We start from the raw sequence: 17,894 nt of genomic DNA, 5'->3' as shown, positions 1-17,894 counted from the left end.
AAGAGGAGGATCTTGGTTCGTCAAATTTCCAACTCTAACTTCTGACTGTTGAGGATGAAAATTCCTCTAGCTTTCTCAAACGTTATTTGGTGAAAGGATTAGATTTAGTTTGCTTTCATTATTCATTCCTTTGGTGGCGAACTGAAATCATGGAAGATGCAGTGTTCTCTTGGGGGCGGGGGATAAATTACTTGAAAAGTAGACCAACTAGGTGGGAAGGAGGGAAAATTGAGTCCCATTGAGTTTAAGGTGGTAGTAGTATACACTGTCTTGATTTGCTGAAGAAGGATAAGCTGTCCCAGCGTGGCCGCATTTACTCCTATCTGGGTCCTGCTACCTGCTAGAACGAACTGCATCACACCCATGACTCTGCCTTTGGTTGAGGCTTTACCCTCACTCAGACTGGCTCCTCCTCCCTACCTACCAGCTCCACGCATCTAGACCGGCTCAGACGCCACCTCCTTACAGACTTTCCCACCCAACTCCCGAGCATTATTATCTTCACCTTTGACCTTTCCACTTCATACCTCGTACCGAAGCTACTTACGCAGAGATCCGATCTCTATTAATCTTCGAACAACTTGAGGGCGGGCAGGGTCCGAGTCGGTTTCAATTTTGTGTCCCTTGTCACCCCAGGGCATCGCGGGCATCAGTAAATACTGGTCAGGCGAGTACCACGGTAGGACGACAACTAGTTCTTCCCCCAAATGCCCAGAGAACGTCTCCCGTTGCGATGGCCTCCAGAGCTCCTAAGAAGGCAGGGGAGCGGCGAGGAACTCCGCGCGTGGCTGGGCAGGACCGAGGTGCTCGCTAGGGCGGAGGGCAGAGGGCTCGGCCGGCCGGGCCACCCTCCTCGTGACTCCTCCTCCCCCCTCCACGGCTCCAAGTCAGGTGATTCCGGGCACGTGACGGGCACCACCTACCCTGCTGCTCCCGAGTGGCAGCTCGGGCGGCCAATGAGGGGCTGGGCCTCGGCGTGGAGCCTATGAGAGCCCTGCTCCANCGAGAATTCTGCTCATGGGACTCCGGCGCAGCGGCAAGTCCTCCATCCAGAAGGTGAGTGGGGCCGCGCCGGGTCCCCCGGCCCTCTCTCCCCCTCCCGGGGGCTCGGGTAGCCGTCGGGCGGGGCTGGGGGACCCCCGAGGAGGGCGGCNGGGCTGTCCCACTTTGCTTTTTCTTGTCTTCTGGGGACCGGGGCCAGAGGCGCGGCCCGCGGAGAACCCCGACCTGGGAGTCCACGCCCAAGTCAGCTGAGGCCGAGCGGGTCCCTGAAAGCGAGACTGGCTGGAGGGAGGCAGGTGCCGGTGCCGCCGCCCGGGACCTCCGCCCCCTGGGACCCAGCCCCTGAGTGCTTTTCCGAAACGGAGACGTACTCTTCGGTCCCAACTTGGAGAACTCGTCCGACTCCCCCTCCCCTGCCCGGTTTTTGTCTATTGCTCTCACTTCGGGTGGCCTGAGTTTGCAGGGCTTCCTAGGTGAGCCCCAGGGAGCAGCGTCTGGAAGAGCTGTGACTAAGTCACTGGCCATTTTAATGCTTGCTCTTGTTACTGCTGCGAAGGAGAGTTTAACATTACTGGGGATCGGGGGCTGTTACTCCCCCAGTTTTAATACTTGTGGCCAGGCGAGTGTCATTACTGGTGATAGTCCTCCCCTATGCGTGTCGATACAAAAATCTTCTGAGAATCGAGAGTATTTGCAGACCTAGATCAGGACAATTGCTTTCGCTTCGGGTCTGCCGGGAACAAATGGAGGGTTAGATCCTTCTTAGTAAGGGGGAAATTGAGGCAAGGTTGGCCGCCTCCATTAGCCATCCCCCTCACCTACAAGTGAGCTGATATTAAAACGCCAGATCTCTCGTTTTTTGCCCTTTCCACTCTGTTGCAAAGGTCTGTCCACAGTAAATCTGTGATATTTTGTAAACATCATGGTTTTAAAAAGTAGCCTTCTTCTGCAAGTACTGTGTTTACTTCCGAATTTACTGGATTGCTGGGTTGTATTTGCCTTCTCACTTATTGTAGCAAAATTTGAGTACATTTACGGTGGGGATTTAGCAAACTGCATTTAATTCTTCTCAGTTGTTACTCATTGACCAGACCTTGGGAGTAACTACCCATTTTCCTCTTCTAGAAAGTAATAGAGATAAATTAGCTTTATGTTAGCATTGTATGGATTGGGATTATCCTGATTCTTAATAATTACCATTACCACTTCTTTTTTCATGGGAGCTGTTTTTCCCTGTCACTTCNAATCAGTTTCTACTTGGTATAATTCCTAGCTGTTTTACAGCCTCTGCAAGACTGTAAACTCCGTGAAGGCAGAGTCTAGTCAGTTACATTTCTAATGATTTCTCAAAGCCTGATATAGGCATCCCAGGAAGTTTTCAATAAACAAAAGTTATTCTACTTTAGCTGTTTGTTTTTGTAATCTTAAAGCAGATTTTGGCAGAATTAATACAGTTTAACAGAAAACAAAATTAACACAAGAGACATTGTTCCTACTAGGATTAAATATGGTGCAGAGAAAATAGCAGAAAAGTTTAGCTTTCTGCTAAAAATAGGCCTGATGGGAATTAATTTGATGTCTTCTCGTCTCTCAGAAATAAAAGAATAGTGAGTACTGAGGGATACACCATTCACTTTTTATCTCTTTAAACATTTTTGCTATAGGATCAAATTCTTTAAATGTTAATTCAGGGTGGAATTTTGAACGTGAAATACAAAGCTGAATAGTTATAAGATTATCTTCTTTCTTTTAACAGGTGGTGTTTCACAAAATGTCCCCCAACGAGACCCTCTTTTTGGAAAGTACCAACAAGATCTATAAAGATGACATTTCCAATAGCTCCTTTGTGAATTTCCAGATCTGGGATTTTCCTGGGCAAATGGACTTTTTTGACCCAACTTTTGACTACGAGATGATCTTCAGGGGAACTGGAGCTTTGATATATGTCATTGATGCACAGGTAGTTAGGAATAATGATGTTTGCCTCTTTTCTTCTGGTGTCAAAAGATGTAAAAACAAAGGAAAGCTGTTTATCTTCTTTATCATGTGCTTGCAGCGTGTTTCTTTGCCGGGAGAACTCCTTCCAGTAGGAGAGTTGCAGCTGCAGAAGTGTGTTGGGAGCAGGCATGCCTTGTGAGAGTACAGAATAGATGATTAGGAGATAGTAGCTTATTTATTATCTTTGAGTTCCAGTTATTGAGCAGGTTTCCACTTTTATTTGTTAACAGTGGATATCGCTGTACTTTATTAACTTATGATGGGGATGTCACTCACTGGAAAAATCTCCTCGGTGCCCGTAATATAAGTTGGAAGAGGAGAACCAAGTGAATGTTAAAGTGACTGGTTTCCTTAGCTGTCCAAACTGAGTTTAGCTCAGCAAGCGTTTATTGAGGGCCTCACATGTGAAAGGCACTGAGGAGAATGGGACATGTCCCTGTCCATAAGAAGCTTAGTTTTTATAAGTGTAAACATCAGTCAGGAATGCTTCCTGAGTGACAGGCTCTGTAATGGATATGCTTTCACACACATGATCCGATTTAATTTATTCTTCACGATACTGTGAGGTAGGTACGGTAACGCCAGTTTTGTGAAGAAGTAAACTCAGATCACAGGTTTAAGCAACCTGCTCGCAGTCACACATCTAATGAATGGCAGAGCTGGGATTACTTTGGAAAAATTCTGTTGGGAAGAAATGGCCATTTCCTTATATTATCGATATTAAAAATTACAAGCTTTAACTTGGTAATTGAATTTTTTTTCTGGAGAGATTAAAGACTTAGTTTAAGTTCGTGTATTTGAATGTTTTGAGTATTTGTGAATAATTAGGGTAATATATTTTCTGTGGTTGGGGTAAGAGGTGGTTTGAGGCTTTCTTAACTCGTTACTGACTTTTACAAGATTTCTTTTTAAAAAATATTTTGTTCTGACTTACAGGATGACTACATGGAGGCTTTAACAAGACTTCACATTACTGTTTCTAAAGCCTACAAAGTTAACCCAGACATGAATTTTGAGGTTTTTATTCACAAAGTTGATGGTCTGTCTGATGATCACAAAATAGAAACACAGAGGGACATTCATCAAAGGGCCAATGATGACCTTGCAGATGCTGGGCTAGAAAAACTCCACCTTAGGTAACAACGTGTGTGTTTGATATGAGAGCCCTGAAGAATGTGTAAATGTATTCCCATCTCTGTCATTACAAACACATAGCTTTCTGTTACTGGTAAACCCTTTCCAAATCTGTAATGTTCTTGATCTCTTCTTTGTGGAATTCAGTTTTGGGAGCCTGGATGTTCTTGAGAAGTTCCTTTCCCAGTTCTCTGCATTTTCTTGGAGATTGAAGTCCTATAAAGTGTTTTCGTTGGTGCTTTTAGAAATTCATCTCAAGAGACTGGAATCAGCCTGTTTCTTCGTGGCATAAATCTGCTTTGGGACTTCCCTCTCTTTGTTTCATCTTTTTTTTTTTTTCTTTTTGCCTTTATTCAAGGACTCTCTGTCACATTTGTTGTAGATCTCTGTAGCTTGAGTTTTCACTTTATTTTTTTCAGTAGGAAGGGCCTTTAAAGAGGATACAGTTTCAAATCTGGACTCTGCTGTATCTTGTGTATATTTTTAAAAACAGTTTATGCTTATATGAATCTCTAAAGTTTGGGTTAGGTGAGTTTATTCTATAAATTTGTTCTGGGCTCCTGTTAGGTTTCAAGAACTGATTCATAATTAAATATTATTAAAAATTATTACTGAAAAAAATACCTACTAGATAGGATTGATGGTTTATGTGCTTGTATTCTGAAAGCATGTGAGGAATATTATCTATATGTTGTATTTTTCTTGGTGGTATAGGTAGATATGAGTAATAAAAAGTACCCAAGAAAATTCTCTTGATGATATAGATAGCTTAAAGGGGAAGCAGCGGAGAGACACACGTGTAGCTATTTCCTTATCCCTGGTCTGTTACAGTGACTTCCTTATAGGCTCAAGCCAACCCCCGTTCCTACCCCTAATATTCCTTAGGGTCTCAGACTCCAGGGTCTTTATGTTATTTTTCTAGGAAGTCATGTAGAAAAAGTCTCATTGATCTATAGTTTGCCCGGATTAAAATTTTAAAATATTTATAGGTAATTCACTTTTAAAACAAAATTCAGCAATATTTGTAAGGGAAAGTGAAAGTTCCTCCCTGTGAAATTCCTCCATCTTGTTGGGAATCTACTATCAACAATGGATTTTAGGCCATGATTGTCCTGTGTTCCCTTAGTGCCCATGGGAATTCTCCTCGTCTTTATACCACTTCTGTGTCCCTTTCTGGGGCAGCCCACCCCAGTGGTACATGCCATCCCTCTGTCTAGTTCCTTATAGGATCTTAGGCCTATGTTAACCTCTCTAGAATTTTACATCTAGCTTTTGTCAATCACTAGCACACCTGTGGATTAGGCTTCCTTCGATTTCCGGTTACCGGAAACTCACCTCACTACCTGCCTGTGTTGTAGGCTCTCCTGTCACCCTCTACCTCCAGGCGTCACAGACTGGGCAGGACCTTCTCACATTGGTCTCTCTTGTTCATTGCTCTAACATGTAAAGTCGAGCCCCATCTTGCGTCAGGTTTAGGGTCCTAGGACAGCTTCTTGAGAGTATTTTTATTTTTATTTATTTAAAAAAATTTGTTAACGTTTTTATTTATTTCTGAGAGAGAGAGAGAGACAGCATGAGCAGGGGAGGGTCAGAAAGAAGGGAGCTACAGAATCTGAAACAGGCTCCAGGCCCTAAGCTAGCTGTTAGCACAGAGCCCAACGTGGGGATCAAACCCATGAATTGTGAGATTATGACCTGAGCCGAAGTCGGACACCCAACCGACTGAGCCACCCAGGTGCCCCTCGAGAGTATTTTTAAATTGCCTGTAAAGTGTGATATTCACAGATCTGTGTTTCTAACTTTGTAATATATGCTTGTAAATAAATAAGTAAAACAACTGTGTAATGGAAAGTATCCCTGACCTAAAAAGGAGGTAAAATTGTCTGTTTTGTTTGAAAGGTTAAAGGTGTGTCTTTCTCAATTGTGTTTTGTTAAATCTGTAGATGTTATGTTTCCACTGTATGTCCTTTTAGGCTACTAGATTCCTGTCCCGTTCTCAGGAGGGCCCTAGCTCCTATCTTTCCAAATATATTATTTACTGAGCATCAATTGTGTTCATTTGTTTACTGAACAGATATTTATGAGCACTGTTGAGGGCATTGGGGTTGTAGCTGTGAGCAGGACTGTCAAAGTCTCTGTCCTCATGGGGCTTACATTCTGGTGAATGAGACAGCTCAAAAGCACTTACAAATGTATAGTGTAACTTTAGGTGCTTATCAGTGCTATGAAGAAAAATGAATTAGGTGAAAGGGGTGCTATTTTAGGTAGGGGGGCCAGGGAGGAGCTTTCTGAGAAGATGACACTTTAGTAGAGCCTGAATTACATTCTTATTTAATAAATGTCATCCTTCTCCATAGTCTTTTGGTTTTTATCTTGGTCTTTGTCAGTTTTTTGGCTTAAGAAATCCAAGTTTTTTGGACCAGGTTGCACAGAATTAGGTGAATATTCAGATTTCTGCATCTGGAAATGCTTTGCTGGGTACTAGGGAATTGCCCTCTGTGTAAATGCAATAATGAGGTGGATGGTTACAAGCTAGGTGGGGAGGCTTCGTTTGTGTCCTTGAACTGTGGGGATTACGGGCAAGATAAAAAGGCTTTGTCTGAACTTCCTGAAATGAAATGATAAGAAACTTAAAAATTTATATTTTGTGATAACTGTCACTTTATTTTTTTAAGTAATCAAACTATGTTGTGTTTTTCAGCTTTTATTTGACTAGTATCTATGACCATTCAATATTTGAAGCCTTTAGTAAGGTGGTGCAGAAACTCATCCCACAGCTGCCGACTTTGGAAAACCTATTAAATATCTTTATATCAGTAAGTGAGCTAATTTACTGTCGTCTCTGATTGCATTTTCTTGAATTTATCTCTGTTATCCAAGTCTCCCAAAACTGACTTGGATTAGTCTGAGTCAGGCTGAAAGACTAATGACACACTTAACATGTAAAGTAAATCATAAGAACATTCATAAAAAAATGGCCGGAGTTATTTTCTGAGCTCTTTAGTGCTCACCCTTTTGGTCTTAAAATGTAATAATGAGAAATTTCCTCATGCTTTCTTAATAAAAATCTTCATGATAAAAAAAATTCATAATATCTGTTTCCTGAACGAAGAGTAGTAACTGGAAAAGCCTGGGTTTTGGGAATTTGAGTCTAATGTCTGCTTTATTGGAGGTCATGTTGAAAAATTGATCTTTTCCTTGCTAACCGTACTTTAGTGTCACATTTCACCTTATTTTGAGGATTCAGCTAAAAAAAAGAGGATGTTCTTTCAGTTAATTTAACCTTCAACTTTTATGTTTTCCAGACATGACTTTGAAGGACTCTGCATGTAGTCATCCTCAGTTCTTTTGGGGTTGGGGTTATGCTAGATGTTGACATAAAATTAATTCTTTTATGTTTTGCTAATTACCACAGAAAGCCTTCCTGGTAGTGAGGTCATTCAGATCAGAGATTGATTATTGCAACAAGAAAGGATTAATGAAAATGTAGGATGGCTTGATTTTCGGAGGGTTTTTTGTTGTTGCTGTTGTTAATTTTTATTCTTTGGTGGTATCTTAGCAAATGATCCATTTAAGTAAGAAGAAACATATTTGGTGCGATCAGATTAGTAAAATAATTCCACTTTTATTCCTTGGAGAACAGAAATGTCTCTAAACCAAGTATCATTTGCTTTTTTGGTACATTTAAAAAATGTCCTTGTGTGTTAGTCATTCAGGATATGAGGTAAATTACAAATTTTGATTCTTAAAACTGACACTTCCCTAATTTTGTTTCTCCAAGAATTCAGGTATTGAAAAAGCTTTCCTCTTCGATGTCGTCAGCAAAATCTACATTGCAACAGACAGTTCACCTGTGGATATGCAATCTTACGAACTTTGCTGTGACATGATTGATGTTGTAATTGATGTGTCTTGTATATATGGGTAAGTTTTAATATACACATTTTGGCAAGATCTCAGAGCAGATGGAAAACTACCAATTCAGTTTCTCAGAGGGATTAATTTCTGAGGCCTCTAGCAGGTCCTGTGTAGAGTGGAATTGTTCTGACCATAGTTCTTCAACTTGGAACATGATGTGTCTGTAGATGGACTGTTAGGTCTTACTCCTTCAGAGAGGATGGATAAAAGCGGTTGAAAAAGTGGCTAGTGCCAGACTTCATTGTCACGTAAAGTTTCTCCTGCCATTATTTAGGAGGCTTGCACTGTGTCTTCTCCCTTAGGGATTTAGCTAGATCAAAAAAGTAGATTGAGTTATTTAAAATGTTTTGAATAACAGAGGAAGTCCTGGTTCCTAATTTAACTTCAGGCTTTGTGGGAATGAGGGATCCTTAATCTTTCATAGAACAAGGAAGTCAGAATTTTGGATGTCAGAGGACTTGCCCATAGAAAATTTTGACTCATACATCTAAGTTTTCAAAATAAATGTCTAAAATGTAAACTCTTTCTTTATGTAAATTCCTCAAACTCCATACAAGCTTTAGAAATGTAAGCACAAGTGTATGATTTTATAGAATAGTTCAGAGGATGAGTGAAAACTTTGGAGAATTACTGATATTTCAAAAGCCAACAACCTCTGTTGTTTATAATAGCCCTGATTCCCCTCATGTATTAACATCAGCACTCTCCAGGCACTTTCTGATGCTCTGACATTACCTTTGCTTTCTGGTACCTGTGTCCTTTATCTGTTCCTCTCTCCACCTGGTCTGAACTCTTCGTTCATCTCTCTGTCCCTGCCCTTCACCTTGGTCTCTCAGCCCAATTTGTTGGCGTCTTTCTCCAGCTGCCTCTGAGGAGGAGAATGCATTTCTCTTACCTGTTCTTTCCCTGTCTGTCCCTGTCTTTTGTTTCTGTTTTTCACTGTTGTGCTTACAGGCTCTCCTCTGTTCTAATTTTTCCCATAATAAAAACATGATTTTTGTCTGTTTATTATTCGGTAAAGTTTCATGTTCCCATTCTTAATTTTGAAAATGGATGAATAGAACATTTGCTTTTTCTGTAAAAGAAATCAAAATTTCATAACCCCTTTTTTTTTAATAGTTTAAAAATCAAATTCAGTTGCAAAGTTCTTTTTTCAGTATAAAGTACATTGTAAAATACATTATAAGGCACATTATAAAACAGAAAATCTCTCCACTGTCATTCTTCACACAATCCATGCATGCACTTTGTGCTTTATTATATTTGCTTCTTATTTGACTCTTGATTTACATCTTTTGAAGGAGAAACACATAATTCTGACAATTCTAGTAAAATAAAATAGCTTTCAGACCCTGAAGGCTCACTTTGTAAGCATCAGGATTCCACAGTGTCTTTGACAGACTGTATTCATTTTAGTTTTTATGCTTACTCCTTTTTCACTAATGGCAGCTTTCTCTCTTTTTTAAAATTTTTTCTAAATGTTTATTTTTGAGAGAGACAGAGTGTGAGTGGGGAGGTGGGGGGCCCAGAGAGAGATGGAGACACAGAGTGCCATGCAGGGCTCAAACCCATGGACCGTGAGATCATGACCTGAGCTGGAGTCGGAAGCTCAGCCGACTGAGCCACCCAGGCGCCCCAAATGGCAGCTCTCTTAGGTTGGGTCCTTTTTACGAGGGAAGGTTGGAAACCTGTTGAATTCCATGTATGCTGGGTAGACCAGATGAAGGTTGACCACGTGGAATACTGCATCCCAGTCAGGTAACCACGTTTCTTAAATGAGAACCTCTGTTCCAGTATGTTTAAGCCAGTATTTTTCTCAAAAGACACTCCAGAAACTAGGTGGAAAGACTTGTCATTGTGCAAATTAAATGTGACAAAATACCTAGTTGGGAAACGTGTAATGAATACTTTCTTTTAAAACAGGTTAAAGGAAGATGGAAGTGGAAGTGCTTATGACAAAGAATCTATGGCAATTATCAAGCTGAATAATACAACTGTCCTTTACTTAAAGGAAGTGACTAAATTTTTGGCACTGGTCTGCATTCTTAGGGAAGAAAGTTTTGAACGAAAAGGTAATGGCATTTTAAAAGGCTGTTTTTATGTGAAGTTCTTTGTCATCATTTATTAGGTTCTTGAAAGTAAGAGAAGATAACATTGCAGCGTTAAGAGGATTATCAGCTCGAACTACTTTTGTTCCTTCCTTTCCATATATAGTCCAGACTTTATCCTTCTTTTGATCTTTGACGTTAAGTCAAGTGTTTAATTCCAGCCTTTCTTATTTGGGGTCCTTTTAACACATGTCTCAGTGCCTGTGGCTTGGCTTCCACCCGACTCTGTGTACCGAGATGGTTCTTTGGCAGGTTCCCAGGTTCCTTTCCTGCTACACGCAGTGGCCTTTCCTCACTCTGTAGCCTCTTCAGCCTTCCGAAGCATATGGCCCTGCCATTCCTCCTTTCTGGAAGTTCTGCTCTCTCTGTGCTTCCCTAATGCTGAGCCTTCCAGGTTATTTTACGTATTTGTCTCTCTTACCACATCTCCTCCTCCTTCGGACCGTTTGTCTCAGTCTGAGCGCTCCTCAGAGCCGAGTCTGTCTGCTCGCTTCTTCCTTGTTCTCCTGGTCAGCTCACCCAGGCCACGGCTTCGTTAGTTTTGTCTCTGTAGTTGATTGAAAACTCACATCTCTAGCTCTGACTTGAGCCCATAGTCCAGTCCCATGTTTGGAGATGTTAGTAAGATATTTTCATTTCATTTGACTATTACCTTGTACCTGGTGTCAGAACTGGTGAGTATTTGCACTTCTGTGTCATGACTCTCTTGGCTACCCTGCTTTTGTTCCTCAGTGTGATGGTTTCCGGTGTCCGGGCTCAGATACCTTGCAGTCAGGTGACTGTGGTGGCATATTGCTGAAGGGGCCCTTGCACGTCACTTCACAGAGGGTATTCGGTGTCCTCTTTTTTCTATTCTTTTTCCTGTACTGTTGACCTTGAATTTTCACCCAGTCTTATTATTTGTTTCTTGGGTTTCTTTTCTATTCCCACTGTCAGTGACTCTAGTCCAGGCCCATGGTGCTGCAGTAATGTCCTGCTTGAGGTTATGTGCTTGGCCTGGGTTTTGAGGGCTTGAGTATGCGTTGTCTTTTACTCCAGAGGCAGACTAGCTTTCAGAAAATTACTTTCATCGTGTTTATTACGTTCTCGTGGATCTGTGAGAACTCTCTTGTTCCTGCAGCAAGTTCCTGCTCTTCCGTCTGCGTTTCTAATAGTAGTTTCACATTGAATGAATGAATATCATTTCACTAATGTTACCGAACCATATCAGATACACAAAATTTTTGGATAAAACAAAAATCTGCATTAACCTTTGAGCTTCAGAACTAAAACACTGTTGAATGTGGTTTTCAGTTTTCCTGTGTATGATTTATTTTTATTCTTTTATACTTGGTATCTTCCTTAAACGACATAGAGCTTTGTATCCTGTATCCTTGTGTAAATGATATAAAAATATAAATGGTCTTTGGCAGCTTGCTTCTTCTCTTCACTCAAGATCTGTTTTGAGATTTACTTGTTTTGATAACATGTATGTTTAATTCGTTCATTGTCTCTGCACGCCATGCTATATGGATTCGATATACCACAATTTATTTTCTTTTTGCTGGACATGTAGACTAATTTTATTTTTATTTATTTCTTTAAAATTTTTTATAATGTTTTATTTATTTCTGAGAGAGACAGCGTGAGCACGGGAGAGTCAGAGAGAGAGGGAGGCACAGAATCTGAACAGGCTCCAGGCTCTAGGCTCTGAGCTGGCTGTCAGCATAGAGCCCGATGTGGGGGTCGANTCTTTTATACTTGGTATCTTCCTTAAACGACATAGAGCTTTGTATCCTGTATCCTTGTGTAAATGATATAAAAATATAAATGGTCTTTGGCAGCTTGCTTCTTCTCTTCACTCAAGATCTGTTTTGAGATTTACTTGTTTTGATAACATGTATGTTTAATTCGTTCATTGTCTCTGCACGCCATGCTATATGGATTCGATATACCACAATTTATTTTCTTTTTGCTGGACATGTAGACTAATTTTATTTTTATTTATTTCTTTAAAATTTTTTATAATGTTTTATTTATTTCTGAGAGAGACAGCGTGAGCACGGGAGAGTCAGAGAGAGAGGGAGGCACAGAATCTGAAACAGGCTCCAGGCTCTAGGCTCTGAGCTGGCTGTCAGCATAGAGCCCGATGTGGGGCTCGAACCCAGGAACCATGAGATCATGACCTGAGCTGAAGTCAGATGCTCAACCGACTGAGCCACCCAGGCACCCCATGGATATGTAGATTGTTTTTAAAATCACATATAGTTTTGCAGCAAATGAACATGTTTGCCTTTGCACATGCGGAGAATTTCTCTTAGGGTATGTTTAGTAGTGGAATTTATAGAGATGTATTCATACATCTTCAACCTTATTCCTCATTGCTTTCCGAAGTGGCTTTACCAGTTCTCCCCCCTGGTGGTACTGTGTGGGAGTTCTGGTCACTTAATGTCCCTGATAATGCCTGTCAGTCTGGTAGGTGTGAAATGGTCCCGTTTGGTTCTAATTTTTACTTTAATCACTAGTTAGGGCAGACATTTTCTTCACAGCAAGCATCTTTTCTGCCAGTTCAAGTTTCTTCTTTGGTAATTTACCTGTTCATATACCTTAAACCTTTTTGTACGTCTTAGAATTTTGTTATTTTTCTCCATTCTAATCTTAAAAGTTAAAAAACAAACAAAAAAACCCAGCCAAACTTGAAAAAAGAAAAAGGGGGGCGCCTGGCTGGCTCAGTCAGAAGAGCATGGGACTCTTGGTCTTGGGGTCGTGAGTTTGAGACTCCCATTGGCTGTAGAGCTTACTTAAATAAAACTTTGAAAAAAATTTTAAAAAGCCACTTTTGGTGCTTCCGCTTATGGAGATTTTCAAATATATACAGAAGTAGAATAGCACAGAGTATGTCCACATGTACCCATCTTCCTGCTTCGACAGTCACCGGCCTGTGGTCAGTCTTGCTTTCTGTTTATCCTAGCAGCTAACTCATTATTACTTCTTGCTCTTTTGTTGTGGAAACTGTCAAAAAACATACAGAAGATAACATAATGAATCCTTTCTATTTATCTTCCAGATTGGATGATTATCAACATTATAGCCAATCTTAGTTCATTTCTGTACTTCTTTCCCTACTGGGTTATTTTGGAACAGATCTCTGACTTGATCAAATAACTTTGTCTATCCAGATTTCAGCAGGTATCTCTGAGAGATAGTGTTCTTTTTAAATTATTTTTTTAATGTTTGTTTATTTTTGAGACAGAGAGAGACAGAGCATGAGCAGGGGAGGGTCAGAGAGAAAGGGAGACACGGAATCCGAGGCAGGCTCCAGGCTCTGAGCTATTAGCACAGAGCCTGACACGAGGCTCAAAGTCACAAGCCGTGAGGTCATGACCTGAGCCAGTCAGATGCTTAACCGACTGAGACATACCCAGGCGCACCCAGATAGTGTTTTTTTAAAACATGACACAACCATTGATAGACATAAAAAAATGAACAGTGGTTTCATAATATCACCAAGTCTCTGGCTAGTGTTCAAGTCTCTCTGACTTGATTCTACCTACTTCCCAGGGAGCATTCTCTGTCCCTGTCCCCAGTCATGCCAGTTTCTTTCCTGTCTTGCACCTGTGCTGTCTCCTCATTGCCAGCTCCCTCCTGTTTTGGTGGGTTTTTTTTATTTTTGTTTTTGTACTATTGCTCCTCTTTCCTGCCTAATTAAATCTTGCCTGTATCCCTGAAGTTCTGCCTCATCCTTGAGGCGCTTACTGGCTGCCTTTGCTCTGCACTGGGCTTTCCGTCTTTTAGACTTCTTTGACATTTATAGTCATTTTGACATCATAGTGTGTGTGTGTTTTAAATAAATTTATTTTGAGAGCGAGAGAGTTGGGGAGGGACTGAGAGAGAGGCAGAGAGGGAACCCCAAGCAGGCTCTGCACGGTCAGCACACAGTTGGATACGGGGCTCAAACCCACAAACCATGAGATCATGACCTGAGACGAAATCGAGAGTTGGACACTCAACTGACTGAGCCGCCCAGGAGCTCCTGACACCATAATGTTTTGATGTGTTTCTTGTGTGGTTGTCTGTATATCCCAGTGTCCTCAAGGGCATTTGATGCTTCTTCTGACCTGCCATTCTTCTCACTGGCTTCCGTTCTCAACTCAAGGGCACCTCATGGTCCAGAATGGCTCCTGGAGCTCCGTAGTCCACACAATGAGGAGAAGCAGGGCTGGGGAAAGAATGCATCCTTTTCCTTTTAAGGGGATTTCACAGAAGTCCCACATGTCTCCGCTTATCAGTGGCCAGAATTGGCCATGTGGCCCTCCATAACTACAAGGAAGGCTGGGAAGTGTAATGTTTTAGCTGAGCACCATTGTGCTCATCCAAAACTGGGTTTCTCTTACTAAGGAAGAAGGGATTTGGGGCAGGCAGGTAGCCATTTCTGTCACAGAATAGAACCGTTCAACCAAAATCTTGTTTGGCGGCCAGTTCATGAGACACATGCGGAAGGAGCTGCCTTGTCTGAGGAGCGGGCGGAGGCTGCCTGATGGGCCGGGCCCTTCTGGTGCCCCCAGACCCCAGGCCTCTCCTGAGCGGTGTGCTGACTGCTGCTTCACGCCGCTCCCTTCGGCCCTTCGTCGGCCACCTGAAAGGCTTGAGAAGTATTTTACTTTCACTTTAGATTTTTATTGTGAATTTTCTTAGCACATTTACCTTCCTAATTATTTTATCTATTTATTTACCCGCTTCATTCCCAGGCCCCAGAGGTAACCAGTGTTAACAGCTTGGGCATATGCCGTGGCACAAAATTCTCAGAAAATAAAATTCCTGTGTTTTTAAAATACATACCAGTTATTTTCTCTTGTTGCCAAACATTTCCCAGTAGATAATTTCACAGCTGACATTCAGAGGGCCTGATCTTCTTTTTCTCTCTCGCAGGTTTAATAGACTACAACTTCCACTGTTTCCGGAAAGCTATTCATGAGGTTTTTGAGGTGGGTGTGACTTCTCACAGGAGCTGTGGTCACCAGACCAGTGCCCCAAGCCTGAAAGCGTTGACACACAATGGCACGCCGCGAAATGCCATCTAGCCGGAATTCCAGCTGTCGGGGCTCTGTGCCAGCTTACTCTTCACTCCAGGGTCAGATGCCACGTGCTGCAGGACATGGGAGCTGCCGCCTGTGGGGTCCTGGTGCCTGTCCCTCTAGAGACAAGGGGTAGAGTTTCTCATTTGGATGAAAACCCCTTCAGCCAGTGGTGTGCAACTGAAGCTACTATTTCTTTTTCTTTTTCTTTTTTTTTAAATGGGAAAAAAGAATTCTAAAGACCACAGAACTCAAGTGTGTTCTCTCTCGTCTTTGGGGTCCTATTTTAAGTAGTTGGGATATTTTGGACCTGGAGATAACACCACTTACCCATCCTTACCAGAGAATGTTGCTGTCAATTACCAGTTGGAAATAACAGAAAGGACTGCATTTTTATATGCTTCACTTAGGTTTTTCGTTTGAGTAGTCTCTCAAAATCCTGCCTCGCTTCAGTTCTCACACTGCCTCTCAGACTTCAGGTTTGGACGTTGCACATCTAAGACCTTTTAAATGCATCTGCTTGCTAACTCGGAAGACACATGGTCTGAGCGCAGCAAAGGACATTCCTGTATTTGTTACCGAAGAAACGAGAAAGTTTGATGCTGCATCGGGCCGAGAGCAAGGCTCAACAGTGGCTGCTGCGTTAGTTCTCTTGGAAGCGTTGACGAAGAAACGTTAATACAGAAGACAGATTTTGCCCCTGTGTTCTGGGTACCAGCTATCTGGGTTCTTTCTCCTCCATTGGATAAGTGATCATGATCCGTGTAACGATGGGAATTTAACACATTTGTTTTCCCCACAATCCCCTCCCCCAGGGGAGAAATTTCATTATGTTGTTGAAATATTTAGCTCACTTTTCTTTAAACTTGGTACCAGCCGCTCCCTACCTTTTATTCTAAGCTATTTAGGTTCTTTACGAATTGCTGTTTTGTCAACTGCGAATGACTCTAAAGGCACTGATGGGCTGTCCGCTGGGAGTTGGAGAGAGCACATGGCGCCACAACATGTGTCGTTAAACATCCTTTGTCTCCAGTATTCTGACACCAAGTGTCAACTGTGGTACTTTCTTCACCTAGGATATTAATTCATAATCGTTTCTTTTTGTTGGTGGTTGATACCCTGTCCATTGATTGAAAGTTACACATTATTTTTACTCAACATGCCCAGTAGTCCTGTATTCCAAAGCCACTGGACCACTTGAGTACGTAAGTGCCACTGTTTAATGAAATATGTACACCCAGGTCTGTAAACCTAACCGTGTGACTTGGAGTGCTTCCTGCAGATGGTTCTGACTGTTGAGTATTTACATGGACCATGGTGATATCCAAAAGAAAATGCTTTTATATTTATAGATTATTTCACTGAACTATATAAAAATGGGTATCAATAAATGTATTTACTCCAGAATCTGTTTTTTATTTGCCTCAGCTATGAGGGGGGCGGGGTGATGCAGCAGCGGGTTGACTCATTTTGCCCCTTTCTTTCACTGCCATGTATGGTTAACATGCCATATGTATTAGGACCTCATGCTCTGTCCTGATACAGGAATTTCATACCTGTGTCTGGACATCTCTCCTGGCCCATGTCTGCTTAGGGTAGGAAATCTAGGCCTTGGTGAAAATGGTTTTTTGGTTGTGTTTCATACCAACAAATTTTCTCTTGTGGTGGGGAGTACCCGGGGCTGGCATAACTGATGTGGTTCTAGCCAAGCCAGGAAGGGGTAGGGAGATGAATTAAGTACACCACCACATAAAAAATTTGTACCAATCCCAGTTTGTTAAATTTTTCCAGTTTCTGGGATACTCATTTTTTTATTTTTATTTTAGAGAGAGGGGTGGGGGGTAGAGAGCATCCCAAGCAGGCTCCACGCTCAGCGTGGAGCCCGATGGCAGGGCTTGATCCTGCGATCCTGGGATCATGGCCTGCATGAAACCATGAGTTGGAAACTCAACCGAGTGAGCTACCCAGGCACCTTCATATGCTCATTTTTTAATTTTAATTTTTTTTTTAAATGTTTATTTTGAGAGTGCAAGCACGAGTTAGGGAGGAGGAGGAAAGAGAGAGAGTCTTAAGTAGGCTCCACATTCCATGCTGAGCCTGATGGAGGGCTCGATTTCACAACCGTGAGCTGATGACCTGAGTAGAAATCGAGTCAGATGCTTCACTGACTGCACCACCCAGGTGCCCCTGGAATACTCATTATTGACACTTTAATGTCAATTTGGCTCAGTGGTTTGAGCTCCATGTTGGGCTCTGTGCTGACAGCCCAGAGCCTGGAGCCTGCCTCAGATTCTGTGTCTCCCTCTCTCTGCCCCTACACCACTTGCTCTCTGTCTCTCTCTCTCAAAAATAAACATTTAAAAAAAAATTTAAACTCCAAACCAGGATACTGTTGAGAGTGGAAGGGATGCCATGGACGGGTGTAAACTGGCACTGTCCCGGCAAAGCAAGGTTGGCCAACCTAGTCCTAGATGTAGTTAGTGCAGGGTGGGGCCTGCGTTCCAACGTGGCGGCCCAGGGCTGCCTGCCAGTGCCTCCAGCCTCAGGCTCCCATTGGCTAAGTGGAGATAATACCTCAGGACGAGTACCCCGTGGCACACAGGCGCCCACGAAACGTTTCCCCCTGCAGCTGTGGGAAGTTACACATTCCAGGGGCAATTAAGGAGAAAAGTTGAAAAAT

At 42.2% G+C, this 17,894-nt stretch overlaps 1 protein-coding gene across 1 annotated transcript; it reads left to right on the top strand.

Annotated features, from left to right (window-relative positions):
- Window positions 1-1,007: 1,007 nt before the first annotated feature.
- On the top strand, window positions 1,008-16,621 carry RRAGC (Ras related GTP binding C). The gene is made up of 7 exons (XM_077753153.1): window positions 1,008-1,056; window positions 2,759-2,962; window positions 3,937-4,136; window positions 6,836-6,950; window positions 7,916-8,058; window positions 9,976-10,124; window positions 15,069-16,621. The coding sequence occupies exons 1-7, from the start codon at window positions 1,018-1,020 to the stop codon at window positions 15,218-15,220; spliced, it is 1,002 nt and encodes a 333-aa protein (XP_077609279.1). The 5' UTR covers window positions 1,008-1,017; the 3' UTR covers window positions 15,221-16,621.
- Window positions 16,622-17,894: the final 1,273 nt, after the last annotated feature.

Source organism: Crocuta crocuta, unplaced genomic scaffold (assembly GCF_008692635.1).
Source record: "Crocuta crocuta isolate KB4526 unplaced genomic scaffold, BGI_CrCroc_1.0 scaffold303, whole genome shotgun sequence".
In the NCBI taxonomy this organism is placed as follows: Eukaryota; Metazoa; Chordata; class Mammalia; order Carnivora; family Hyaenidae; genus Crocuta; species Crocuta crocuta.
Note: the sequence above shows the minus strand (reverse complement) of the source record. Positions and strands in the feature narration are given on the sequence as shown.

Excerpts from the sequence above, each read along its gene's own strand:
- RRAGC (XM_077753153.1), top strand. The coding sequence starts at position 1,018 with ATGGGACTCCGGCGCAGCGGCAAGTCCTCCATCCAGAAG. Across the intron at positions 1,057-2,758 it reads GCAAGTCCTCCATCCAGAAG|GTGGTGTTTCACAAAATGTC; the intron begins GTGAGTGGGGCC and ends TTCTTTTAACAG. Across the intron at positions 2,963-3,936 it reads TATATGTCATTGATGCACAG|GATGACTACATGGAGGCTTT; the intron begins GTAGTTAGGAAT and ends TCTGACTTACAG.